Here is a 14,203-nt window from a genome sequence, read left to right as displayed (position 1 = left end):
CTTTTCTGCCCTCAGTGTGGGAGTCTGGGAGAGTATTTGATGTGTCAACCTGCTGTTGGTTGATTTATGTTTTTTTTACGATTCATGTCTTTTTTGTTGGCAAGGTGCCGGGTTGCATATTTTGGAGCATTGTAAAGAATGCTCCACTACTTTTCACAACGATCCCAGTTTTCCAGCCCACAAGTGGTTATTATTATAAGGAGCCCCAGGGGTTCATATTGTGCTTTTTGAGAGGAAAACCTTTCTAATCATTAGGCTAATAACAATATTTTACATCAGACATACAATGAAAAATATTATTATTCCTTCAGATGTTTATTCATACAACTAGTCATGTGTATTGCCTGAAATTATATTACTTATTAAATGTTTCTTTCAGAAGCAGAGCTACACAGAATAATGTGCTGAACTCCCAGTTATTACTGATCCCATCTGCTCCTTTGTGCCAATTAAAGATTAACACAGTCGGGGTCATTACTAAATACGTGGTATCTCTCCTAATAAAGGCACTGCTTGCTCAGTGGTTTCCACAGATCCAAAGAAACAGGCTTCTTAATGACTACATTTATGAATCAAAATTTCATGTGAGGATTAAATTACTGACTATACAGTGTAAGCACTATGTAGTAACGTGTAGTCTGGTATTGTAACTGTAATTTAGAAGGAGATGGAGGAAACCAAGAGGAAACTCCAGCAGAGACTCCAGGAGAGAGAGAAGGAGCTGCTGGAGCTGAGGAAGGCTGTGGATACTCTCAAGGTGAGTACTGAGAAAACTAGACCCTTTCAACTGCATAAACAAACAGGTGCTCTCCTTAGGCACAGTTATCAACATTGAGCTAATGGTAACTTGGGGACAAACAAGAATGCTGTACTGGCCAGAGAAGAGGACAGCAGCTGGCCATATCAGAGCTCATCTAACGGTAGCAAGTTGGTACGTAGCTGTGCAGTGTGTAAACCTCCCTCCCAACACCTTAAGAGACGCGCTAGCAAGAGATGCTAGAGCCTGTGGGTTTTACACTTGTTAGCGTGCTCGACTCCCATTCTGAGGTGCTGCAAGTTGCAGGTTCAAGTCAGTACGAGTGCAGGGCTGAGCCGCGTGGTCAACACAACGCAGGTTACACTCAGTCAGGGCTCTCATCCAGTCAGCCAAAGAGGAGTCTGCAAAACTGAGTCACTTTCCAGTTCCTCTGTGCCACACTGTGGGTAACAGGCTGTGTGGAGGAGCTGAGTGAGGGCTGCTTTAGATGGACCCTCCTCTTTGTGTGTCTCCTAACAGAGCTCTACAAAGACAGCAGTGGAGGACAGTGAGAGAATCTTCACTGAGATGATCCGCTCCATTGAGAGAAGGCGCTCTGCAGTGACACAGCTGATCAGAGCTCAGGAGAAGGCTGAGGTGAGTCGGGCTGAAGGACTCCTGAAGCAACTGGAGCAGGAGATTGCTGAGCTGAAGAGGAGAGATGCTGAGCTGGAGCAGCTTTCACACACAGAGGATCACATCCATTTCCTCAAGGTACTGTAACATTAACCTGCCCTCCTGAAACTGAAATTTGTAAATGATAAGACTGATTATTTAGTTGTACTTTTCTGTGCAACATATGACATATGTCCAAATGAACACTGTGTAATAACATCTGTATGTGTGCTGTTTGATGTGTGATGAGGTAAAAAATAGATTATATTGCTTTAAATGCAGTATGTACAGTATTTATATAACATACACATATTACTGGACTAAACCAACTGATTAGTACCATTATCTCAGCAACCTTTGGAAAAACAGAATATTCAGGTGGCCTGTCTCACCTTCTGTGTGTTTCTCTCTGCAGAATGTTGTGTCAGTCACTGGTCCTTGCAGAACAGTTTCAACCAGTATGACATTCAGCGAAAGTTTCTCTTTTGAAGCTGTGAAGAAATCTGTTTCCGCAGTGAAGGTGCAGCTCAATGGCATCTTCAAGCAGGGAGCAGCCAAGATATCTGCAGCAGGTGGGAGAGACATCTTGAAGGGACCCAAGCATCAACTACTATTACAAGGCACTGTTATGTTCAAATAATTATGGATTCATTTTGACTGTATTTTCTGTTCCTCTCAACAGTGACACATATCCAGATCATCCAGTCTTTACAATGTAAGTCTGTCATTAAGTTATATCCCCAAAATAACACTTCCTTCCACATTCCTGCTAAAGATTATAAAAACAAGCATTTCCCAAAGAGGTAGAGGATGCACAGAGAGAATATAGAATATGCAAAGCAAGATGTGCGTTTGTTTGTTCTGTAGATCCTGGGTGAATGTGTCAGACACCAAACAGGACGAGGACCACAAAAGCGTCACGTTCAAAAGTTTATTTAAGGGATGGGGGTTACGGGGGTTTCAGGGGGGTACGGGAGTTCCAAGAGTCTGCGTGTGTGTGTTCCCCCAGTAGCCGAACAGCGATGGCAGGAGCTGGATGATCCGGGAAGTCCTGGGGGAAACACACACACAACAGCAATTGAAACGAAGCAGCAGTACAGTCAAGGACTAGGCGGTATTCGTAGAAGAGGGACGGAAGGCAGGTCAAGATTACCGGGGCTGGAGAACACAGAAGTAGTCGAGCGGGTCCGGGATCACAGGCAAAGAGTCAGAGGCGTTTTCCAAAACAGGCAGGTAACTGGTGCTGGTTGCAGACGATCTGACAAGTGTGGACTGAAAAGCAAGGCTTTATATACAGGGCATGATGAGTGGTGAATGCAGTGCAGCTGGTAGGTAACGAGGGTGAGGCAGAGCAGAGCAGGAACAGGTGGAGGTCATCAGACTTCAATCAGCGTGTGTTACCAGGCAGAGAGAGAGCTCGTGACAGAATGAGTGTCTCTGTGTTGGTTCCCAGATACTGATCTTGAACTCCCAGTCAGAAGAACAGACAGTAAGGAGAATATGCCACCATCCAGTAAGTGTTTACTGATTGATTCTAACAGCCTTTACATCTAGGGTCTAGCAAATGTATGATAGTTTCACTGAATCCATTTGTCTTTCAAACATTTTGTCAGCCGCCAAACCTTAGAGGCATGAGTTAGAGTTAAAAAAATAAGGCCCTTTATGTATTATGGGTAAAAATGTTGTAAGACTTTTATGAAGGGTTTAAGAGAAAAAAGCTAATACACTAGAATCTATTGACTAGATCTTTAGATTTACCCATAAAAACAGACAAAGGCAGAAGCTGATGGAGATCAGAGTTAGACCCATTACTTCTGCAGTTGTCTTTTGAGAACTGATTGATGTGGGTTAGAACTGAAAGTCCTCTAAACATGCCTTTATCCTCCTAATGAAGATGAGGGACTCTTGAAAGAGAGCATCTCCATATTTACTTGTCAGTGGGAGGTTGGAGGCCTTTAAGATTTAAATACAGTAGCTGAGGACTTAAGTAGATATTCATTCAAACAGGAGGAAAGTTCAAATTGGCATACAATGTTGAAATTTATGTTAACTGCAGCCTTTTCTCCTTTTCTGTTATAAGTTATAAGTTATTACACATCGTGTTGTTACAGGTCATGTCGGTCATAGCTAACAGTGTGATGATTCATTAGGCAAAGTGACTTACCAATGCTTACTTGTGTTATTTGTACCCAGATAGTTTTGGTAATTCAGTGTGTAATATACCAACTTAATCGACCCATTTGCTCTGCAGTTTGTTTTGAATTGATTCAAATGGTTACATTACATTAAAATGAATAGTCATTTAGCTGGCACTCTTATCCAGAGAGACTCACCGTGAACTAACTACAGGAACTACTGAAGCAACTTGGGGTTAGGTGTCCTGCTCAGAGGCACAATGGTCGCAGCCCCTGGGATCAAACTCACAACCTTTAGGTGTTCCATTTGGAAGCCCAGATCCCAAACCACTAGACCAGCAGCCCCCACATCTGAAGGTCTTCTGAACCTGCTCTTCCCATCCTGATGAAGATCAGTGATGCTTCAATGAGTGCATCTCCATCTTCACTTTGGTTCAAGTTTGGTTAGTTCTAATGCATTTTTTCTTTCTCAGTGTCTGATGTCCAGGCTGTTTTTACTGAGCCAGTAACCAGAGAGGAGTTCTTAAAGTGTAAGTTGGTCTCGTCTACAAACACTTAGACAAACATGTACACACACAGTCATTAATTGATAAAGTATTTGTGGAATCACAAACACACGCACACACGTTCGCAAACACACACACGCGCACACACGCACACACACACACACACACACACACGCACACACACACACACACACACACACACACACAGACTCACAAACATAACCACATACACTTTTAATCTTTTTGAAAAGAGGCAGTCAGTGAACACTTACATGTACACTTGCACACAACCGAAGTTTGGAATAGAGACACTAGAAATCTTAAATATAAATAACACACACACACACACACACACAAAAATCTCAAAAATAAATCCAATCTACACCATACACACAAATCATATAAACAAAACACACACACATACATACACACTGAAGCACACATACTTTCTTTTAATCTTTTGGAAAAAAAACCCAGTGAAACACACTCATATGTACACATACACACAGCCATTCATACAAAAATGTACAGAATCACACACATGCACACACTCTCTCTCTCACACACACACACACAGCATACACGTACACACACACACTCTAATACACAAATACAAGTCTAAGTGTGTCCTGTTCTCTCTTCTCCTTCATCAGACTCCTGTCACTTCACACTGGATCCAAACACAGCAGACAGACACCTCCATCTGTCTGAGGGCAACAGGAGGGTGGAGTGCAGAGATGAGCTCCAGTCATATCCTGATCATTCAGAAAGATTTGATGGGAGGAATCAGGTGCTGTGTAGAGAGGGTGTGTCTGGACGCTGCTACTGGGAGGTGGAGTGGAGTGGGTGGGTTTATATAGCAGTCTCATATAAAAGCATCAGCAGGAAAGGATGGGGTGTTGAGTGTTTGTTTGGAGGTAATGATCAGTCCTGGATACTCATCCTCTCCAGCTCCAGCTCCTGTTTCTATCACAATAATATAGAGACTAAACTCCCTCTAGTGGCCAGCTCCAGAATAGGAGTGTATGTGGATCACAGGGCAGGAACTCTGGCCTTCTACAGCATCTCTGACACAATGACCCTCCTGCACAGAGTCCAGACCACATTCACTCACACACTCTACCCTGGGTTTAGATTTGCATATACTGGATCACCAGTGAAGCTGTTGTGACCCACACCGTATACAGCAGGACAGAAATGTAAAGATCCCAGATACAGATAGAAGCTGTTATCACATCCATACACACACCCATAAATACATCCCATCTCATCAGCACACATATAAGCCACCATATAAGCCAGAATTTGAGATTCTGTTCTTGGGGAAAACAAGACCAAATCCACTCCCTCATCTCTGGACCCCAGCAGATATTACAGCGTCTGGACCTCTGGACCTCTGCTGGAACACACGTCACCACACCACATATAAACTATTGGGTGGGAAATGTGTTGATGAGCCCAGTGTTTCACCCCCTCTGATCCTCTCCCACAATCCATCTCCTCTCCCTCCTGCTCCCCCTAACCCTCCTTCCCCTCCCCCAGGTTTTCAGGCCTTTAGTCCCTCTGTGATCGGACACGTGTCTGATGGAAAAAAAATAATTAACAACTGCCTTGTGATATGTATTGGGTTTGGGATGGGGTGTTTTTTTTTGTTGTTGATAAATTCACATGTTAAATAACTAAATTAATAATTGAAAAAAAAAAAAAACACATGATCACTTTCTTACAAGTTGTTGAATTTACTGAATTAGCTTATCATAGGACATGTGGGAATCACAACAAGAAAGATCATATGATGAGAAACAATAAAACCCTCTTGAAAACAATCAATTTTGCATGCAAGTCTATGAGAAAGAAAAGAGAATATAGCCTTGGTAATGTACAAGTGTATATTTTATACAGTCTATGGTAATGTACCCTACCGTCTCTATAGAATGTTGTTAAACAGAACACTAGAACAATCTGGTTCTGAACAGAAAATGTAAATGATCTGTGTTCTGTGGGAGAGCAAAGACTCACCCTGAGTGCTGCATGTGTGCAATGAAGCTGATGTGTGTATCTAAACTTTTGTGATGATGGTGGTAGACGTGTAGGTGATATGAAAATAAATGATATATCCCCCACATAAGTCATTTATCTTGTATAGCAGATTTCATAACATTCATGAACTCTTTTGGGAAAGTAACTTTCTAGCAAATGTTATTTTCTAAAGGACATTCATATCTATTAGGCTAGGACTTATGTGTTCTTGATATTTTGACCTAAACTGCATTGCTTAATGGCCCATTCCCAGTAGGCATCCAGGGAGGCATATCTCCAGTGGGTTAAAGAAGGTGTACAGGGAATCCTAAATGCACCCGAGCGAGCGACTTGTGTAGCATTGAATGCTCTCTGTCCACACTGAATCTGTTAAATAAGCCCTTCTACTGAATCATATTTCTCATTCAAAATAGCAGAGCAACATGAGTGACAGAAATAACAGAGACGGTTGCATCACACTGCACTGCAGCACGTTGTGTACAGTTAGGACCTTCACATTGAACACAATGTAATGAAACCGATTTAGTTGCTAACGCTCACTCACATCACATGCAGTTGGATCTGGTGTTAGTCTGTCTGAGATGGCATCATGGTCAGGTGGTCAAGCCTGGCAGAGAAACCAGGCTAATGGTTCCATTCAATGACACTCTATATGAAAAACATGTAATGAAGACATCATTCATCACACTAGGTGTTGTGACATCATGAGAGGCTACACGGCTCTCAGCGGGACAGTTCAGCAGTGCAAGGACACAATGGTATAATACAAGGAAGGTTTTTAATAAAGTTCTTGGGAATTAACAAAAAGGTATACCAAGTTCAAAAGGGTAACTAAGGATACGGTTGATCTTTCAACAGTCAAAACTTAAACAATGTCTCTTCAAACGTGAAATCATAGTCCCATTCCCTCAGGTAAATATCTTCTTTGGAAAGCGGTCTTCAGCCTTACTTTAGTCAGCGCCGCAGCCCGTGGCCAATCCGGCAGTAAGTATTCCAGTGGAAAGTGCCACTTCGACGGTCTGTAGTTCCTCTGTGAGCACAACTTGGAGCTTGTCTCCCAAAACCCACTCTGACACCAACTGTGTCTCTGGGCCTTAAAAAGCCCTTCAGCTCATCAGGCCCTGATCGGTCTCAGGTGTGTTGGGATATTGTGTGTTTGAGCAGATGGAGCCAAAGCTGTCCGTGACTGCAGCCATCTCAGGGGAATGTAGCGCCCCTCCAGAACGCAGCCTCTCGTGACATCACAGTGTGTAGAATCACATTACTCATAACAATTATTTTACATCATTCTACTAACAGACACATCACAATCATTTAACAGCCCACAGACACCTGAGTTATTTTCCAATAATATATCAGAAGGAGGAAGAAAATAAAAAACAAAACATGGTACATCCAAAATATATATCAAAACTTCCATCCATTTCCTTGCATTTAAATCCCCTATAATCCTTTATTAAAAAAAAAAAAAACTCTTTCTGCCTCACAGAGACATGCATTTAAAGAAAACATATCCTTATAGCATATGAAAGGAGTGGTCCACATTTGAATGCATTACACTTTTAGTCAAATTAACTAATTGCATTTACATTGGCATATATTTTTACAGCAATAGATAAGAATAAAGGGCCGTTTCTGAGGCGTACATTCTGAGATGTTACTGACCACTTCTGGTCAGATTTAGGGAGTTGCCAACCTCAAATGGCTCTCAGATCACCTTGGCAAGTAGCCTAGAAATCTAGACTCCCTAGCTGCAGCAAATGTGATTTGCAGCCAGGGTCGTCCAGCAATTGGCCATTGGCTTGCAAGCTGGAAAAACCAAACTCTAGTCAGGCCAATCACATTGTGAGTCTGTGAGCTTAACATAAATCCCCAACCCGCCACTGCAAGTGTGTGTCGCTTTGGATAAAAGTGTCTGCTAAATATCAGTCAACTTTAACGTTGGTCTTTGCTCACACTTGTATTAACGTTGTCCACTTGTGATGAGATGGCCAAACACACATTTTAAAAATGAAAACATTTTTAAAACAAGTAAAAGGGGTCCGAGAGATGAGGTGCAGGAGCAGCACTTCCACCAGTGGCCTACAGGGGGCAGCAGCCACATTGGTGCTTTGTCTCAACTAGGTGGCACTAGAGATCCATGGATTGTTGGTTAGTACATTCTCCTTATCTCTCTCTCTGTCTCTCTCTCTCTCTCTGTCTCTCTCTCGCACACATGCGCACACACACACACACACACACAATCTGAATCAGAGAGTATGGGGATTGTCATCTTTCAGCCACTCCCATTCCCTCATCATCTGATGGAACAGGAGACACAGACACACAACACACACACACAGAGCAGCAGACAGAAGGCGAACATGATTAAATGTGTTGTCCGTTGTGCCTCTTTCAGAAGAATGTTTATTTGTTTCTACATGTGGACCTACCTGCAGGTCCTGCTCTGTTTCCTGAATGGCCTCCTGCAACAGACTCTGCAGGCGACTAAGGTCCTGCTCTCCTCAATCATGACAAGAGACACCTCACTGGTGTCTGTCTGTTCTGTCTGTCTGTCTGTGTACCTCCCTGTCTCTATGCTATGGCTTGTCACTCTTTATTACATTTAATCATATGCTTCATTTTGTTTAGTTTTGTTTTCATCTTGTGAACCGGGATAAGGGCACTCGGAGCTCCTTCAACCTTACTTTTTAAAACCATTTTATAAAATTGTCCTTTATATGAATAAAAATAAAGTTGCTATTTTTATTCAACCATTATATGAATTAAAAATAAAGTTGTAAAGACAGGGTGGTGGGGGAAAAAAGTGAATTTCAGGCAGGTGCCTTTCCTTGCAAGGTAGCCTACATAATGAAAAGTGATTATTACTGTAGATGTACACATTACCAATATTGGGATTGTCTTCATGCACATAAGTACAAATACGTTATTGGCATTTTACTGCAATTCACTGTGTCAGTGATGAAACTTGCTATGATGAAATTTGCTATCCATGAGTCAGGGCATGTTCCGGTGACATCAAATAATCTACATGTTTTTAATCATTAATTCAAATGTCTTTCATATGGAATAACTGATAAACAATAATGTCCAAATAAATATTGTGCACCTCCTTTTTTGTCCACCATCCCAAGTCACACCAGCCGTCTGCACACCTGGAAGTAGACGTACAGTAGTAGACCACAGGGTCCAGTTGATGTGGAGGTAGGTGAGGGTCCAGTTGATGTGGAGGTAGGTGAGGGTCCAGTTGATGTGGAGGTAGGTGAGGGTCCAGTTGATGTGGAGGTAGGTGAGGGTCCAGTTGATGTTGAGGTAGGTGAGGGTCCAGTTGATGTGGAGGTAGGTGAGGGTCCAGTTGATGTGGAGGTAGGTGAGGGTCCAGTTGATGTGGAGGTAGGTGAGGGTCCAGTTGATGTGGAGGTAGGTGAGGGTCCAGTTGATGTGGAGGTAGGTGAGGGTCCAGTTGATGTGGAGGTAGGTGAGGGTCCAGTGTGCTGTTGAGGTAGGTGAGGGTCCAGTTGATGTTGAGGTAGGTGAGGGTCCAGTTGATGTGGAGGTAGGTGAGGGTCCAGTTGATGTTGAGGTAGATGAGGGTCCAGTTGATGTTGAGGTAGGTGAGGGTCCAGCATGCTGTTGAGGTAGGTGAGGGTCCAGTTGATGTTGAGGTAGGTGAGGGTCCAGCTGATGTTGAGGTAGGTGAGGGTCCAGTTGATGTTGAGGTAGGTGAGGGTCCAGTTGATGAGGTAGGTGAGGGTCCAGTGTGCTGTTGAGGTAGGTGAGGGTCCAGTTGATGTTGAGGTAGGTGAGGGTCCAGTTGATGTTGAGGTAGGTGAGGGTCCAGTGTGCTGTTGAGGTAGGTGAGGGTCCAGCATGCTGTTGAGGTAGGTGAGGGTCCAGCATGCTGTTGAGGTAGGTGAGGGTCCAGCATGCTGTTGAGGTAGGTGAGGGTCCAGCATGCTGTTGAGGTAGGTGAGGGTCAGTGTGCTGTGGAAAACCGCACTTACCACCTCCACGGCTTTGCTCATCCTGTGTGACCACACCCTAACCCAGATAAGCAGTTGGGCCACGTTGCTGGGCAGGAAGCAGGTGACCAAAACCACCACCACCACCCACCATAGCCAGGGAGGTGAGGGTCCTCTCTAGTGCTGCTGTGGTGATCTACATGTAGACTAGGGGTTACCAAACAACTTTTCAGCACGCGACCCCCAAATATTGTGACCCCAACCAGGGGCGGAGCCAGACATTTTAAACATTGGGGGCTTAGCCCAGTGTCACACACCGGAAGGCTAGGGGGGTCCGGGGGCATGCAAAATTTTGAAAAATAACCCCTTAAATAATGACTTCTAGTGAATTCTGTGTAGACTAATGGACACATTGAGACTTTAAAAATGTCAGACTCAAGATATATCTGACTGGCACTTTGGGTCTTTCAAGAGGGGTCTATAGGCATAGCCTATCTGATCAGCAGGCACTTAGTTAATTAAGCGTTTTTTATGAGTTATAGTTTGTATATTATAGGCTAGTATACTATGCTAAGATAACCCTGATGGGATGCTACCTTGTCTCAATACATTTTTACTTTGAACTCTGGCAAAAGTAGCCTTATGGTCAGGTTTAGCACAGCCCCACACATTGTGAACCCACTTGTTATAATGTTCAATGGAATACATGAAGCTAAGTTTAATTCAGGGCTTAAAGTTCATTTTTCAAAATGGGAGGAATTCTCCCCTTCAGTGCTTCACATAGGGGGACTAATTCAGTTGGGGAGGGGGGGGATAGGCCTACCTTTTACAAACTGAAATTGCATTTTCCTTATAGGCCTACAGGCGTCAATGAGAGAACACTTACACTTACATGATTTTGGTTTCGATTTTCTAATTGGAGTCTTTGCGACAACACGCCATGATACATTTGATAATGTTTGATCGTTGTTTTGGTATGAAGCATCTTTTACGTAATTAATGCGCACTCTAGAAAGTGAAAGTAGCCTATAGGCCTATGCGCTCTGTGTCTGAGCTGTCTGTGCACGTCCGCAATTGATTAGGCTACGTTACTCAAATGGAGAACACATCAATCTCATGGTATTGTTTGCCCTAAAATGCATGAAACATGCAAATTCAAAATCCCGCCGGTAGCCACGTTACATCTCCGTTTCATATTTGCCTAGGCTACTAGCCTACAATAAATGAATTGAACGAACTCAACTGACAACAGGTCTACTGATTCGCTCATTGAGACTATGAATACAGTACAACAAACTTTGTTTTTTCAAACGTTTATTTTTGTATTCCGGGGTACAGTAGCCTAATTGCCTAATGTCTTGACAATAGTTTTTCTTACCGCTTGCTGTTTAAACTGACTGCGCCGCTCTGAACTTTCCTGCCAGGTTTATGATGTAAACCGCTACATCTCGGCTGTGGCATTGCCTAAACTCATCGTGTGGGTAATCAGATTATCTGTCAATATTGGGCTTTGAAAATAAGGGATAGCCTATTTGCTCAGTAATAGTAGCCTACATTTTGTAACATTTATAGAGAAACCAAGGGGAAGTTAAATTAGAAATTAGAATCGTTGGAAATTGAAAACACATACAAAAAAAAAGATTCAGGGCTTGAGCCCCCGAAGCCACCCCCTCGCTCCGCCAATGACCCCAACTTTCTGAGTTCAGGAGCAGCACTTGTGGCCTACAGGGGGCAGCAGACACACTGGCGCTTTGTCTCAACTAGGTGGCATTAGAGATCCATGGATTGTTGGTTAGTACATTCTCCTTATCTCTCTCTCTCTGTCTTATCTCTCTGTCTCTCTCTCTCTCTCTGTCTCTCTCTCGCACACATGCGCACACACACACACACACACACACAATCTGAATCAGAGAGTATGGGGATTGTCATCTTTCAGCCACTCCCGTTCCCTCATCATCTGATGGAACAGGAGACACAGACACACAAGACACACACACACACACACACAGAGCAGCAGACAGAAGGAGAACATGATTAAATGTGTTGTCCGTTATGCCTCTTTCAGAAGAATGTTTATTTGTTTCTACATGTGGACCTACCTGCAGGTCCTGCTCTGTTTCCTGAATGGCCTCCTGCAACAGACTCTGCAGGCGACTAAGGTCCTGCTCTCCTCAATCATGACAAGAGACACCTCACTGGGAACACATCACACACACACACACACACACATACACACACACACACACACACACACACAAACCACACACACACACACACACACACACACACACACACACATTTCTTGGTGTTTTATGCCCCCAACATTGTCTTCAAGGCAGCGCTACCTGGGAGGCAGTAGGGTTAGGCATAAATTAAGGTTAGGGTTAGGGGGTTAAGTTTAGGATTAGGTGCCTTTAAGTCAGCGGTGGTAGCGCTGCCTGGAAGACGACGTTGGGGGCATAAAACGCCATTGAGCCACACACACACATAGACACACACACACACACACACACACACACACACACACACACAGAGAGACAAGTTAACATGTTACTTTTTAAATTAAGCACAACCAAGTGGACAGATTGATATCTGATCTGAATTGGCAGATTACGTATTACCGATTGTGCATGCGCACACAAACAAAATGGGTTAAGTACTGTGCTCAACATGGTGGTGTCTGGGTTAAGTACTATGCTCAACATGGAGACGTCTGGGTTAAGTGCTCAACATGGTGACATCTGGGTTAAGCGCTCAACATGGTGAGCGTCTGGGTTAAGTACTGTGGTCAACATGGTGGTGTCTGGGTTAAGTACTCAACATGGTGGCGTCTGGGTTAAGTGCTCAACATGGAGGTGTCTGGGTTAAGTGCTCAACATGGTGGCGTCTGGGTTAAGTGCTCAACACAGTGGTGTCTGGGTTAAGTGCTCAACATGGTGGCGTCTGGATTAAGTACTCAACATGGTGGCAGCCTCTGAGAACAAATTTACAGCCTAGTACAGCCAATCCGCTAGTCCCAATCCCTTGCTGCGCTGGAGCCTTTGTGAAGAATTTGCATACTCCGCCCCCTCCGGAGGGGACTACCCTATAGACCCTTTCAACAATAAAAACAAAAACAATGCTTGAACATTCTATTTGGGCCCCAATCTACTTCCTCTGCATTAAGATAACATATGGAATGTTAAAACGGAAGTCTTGTGGGGCCAACTATGATGCTGATAATGGAACTCTCTCGGCTCCCTTAAAAACTTCAGCTTTGATGAAGAAAGTCGCATAGGAAGAAGAAGAATGGAAGTCGCCAGGAATTCTCCAGCCACCGCCCCGGTGGTCCCGGTGAGGAAATGTACAGCTTGCCCTGGTTGGATTTTGGACCTGCATGTCCAGTGCTCCATCTGCCCTGGAGCGAAACACGCTGGCTCCCCCAGCCAGGCTGCGGGATGAGTGCAGCTCTCTCCCTTCTAGACAGACGGGAGGTGGCTGCGCACTTTGATGCTGAAGTCCCTCTGGAGCAGGCGCTCAGTGAGGTACTGGAGGAAGCCTCTAAAGGAGGCTGACGTGCTGGAGGTCGAGTGACACTCTCCTCTCTCTACGCTGCCAGACTGGGATCCACCGAAGCTGAAGGAGGATTACCCAGTGGTTTTGGAGTTGGTGGCCATCCACTCTGGTCTACAGCTGAAGGAGGATTACCCAGCGGCTTTGGAGTTGGCGGCCATCCGGTCTACAGCTGCCCTAAGCTACTCCCCAGCCGGCCAGTGACCCACACAAGCCAATGGAGTTTGGAGCTTATGCGAAGGCCCCTCAACACCATCAGTGGTGGCCCAAGTGTTTCCGCTCTTCCAGGAGTTTGGATCTTATGCGAAGGCTCGCTCCTCAACACCGTCAGTGGTGGCCCAAGTGTTTCCGCTCTTGCAGGAGTTTGGATCTTATGCGAAGGCCCCTCAACACCATCAGTGGTGGCCCAAGTGTTTCCGCTCTTGCAGGAGTTTGGAGCTTATGCGAAGGCCCCTCAACACCATCAGTGGTGGCCCAAGTGTTTCCGCTCTTGCAGGAGTTTGGATCTTATGCGAAGGCTCCTCAACACCATCTGTGTTTCCGCTCTTCCAGGAGTTTGTGCAGAGTTCCTGGACGGCCCCAGCCAAAGCCTCCCTC

General features: G+C 44.4%; 2 protein-coding genes and 1 long non-coding RNA gene across 3 annotated transcripts in view; 1 reads left to right on the top strand and 2 right to left on the bottom strand.

The window, feature by feature from the left end:
• The window catches only part of LOC121714958 (tripartite motif-containing protein 16-like), a 6,887-nt gene extending 1,008 nt beyond the window's left edge, over positions 1-5,879 (top strand). The window contains exons 2-6 of the mRNA XM_042100225.1: positions 662-757; positions 1,277-1,510; positions 1,827-1,983; positions 4,020-4,076; positions 4,706-5,879. Coding sequence (XP_041956159.1) covers positions 662-757; positions 1,277-1,510; positions 1,827-1,983; positions 4,020-4,076; positions 4,706-5,223 — 1,062 coding nt within the window. The 3' untranslated portion in view covers positions 5,224-5,879. The remainder of the gene's footprint in view (positions 1-661; positions 758-1,276; positions 1,511-1,826; positions 1,984-4,019; positions 4,077-4,705) is intronic.
• The window catches only part of LOC121714945 (tripartite motif-containing protein 16-like), a 1,397,702-nt gene that overhangs the window by 566,172 nt on the left and 817,327 nt on the right, over positions 1-14,203 (bottom strand). The window lies entirely within an intron of this gene.
• On the bottom strand, positions 2,329-2,610 carry LOC121715004. Its single transcript, XR_006033505.1, has 2 exons — positions 2,565-2,610; positions 2,329-2,462 (listed from the first exon to the last, which is right to left on the bottom strand). It is a non-coding gene; the product is annotated as an uncharacterized LOC121715004 (long non-coding RNA).

The sequence above is a fragment of the Alosa sapidissima genome, chromosome 8 (genome assembly GCF_018492685.1).
Source record: "Alosa sapidissima isolate fAloSap1 chromosome 8, fAloSap1.pri, whole genome shotgun sequence".
Classification (NCBI taxonomy): Eukaryota; Metazoa; Chordata; class Actinopteri; order Clupeiformes; family Clupeidae; genus Alosa; species Alosa sapidissima.
The sequence above is the reverse complement of the archived record's forward strand: the minus strand, read 5'-3'. Positions and strand labels throughout refer to the sequence as shown.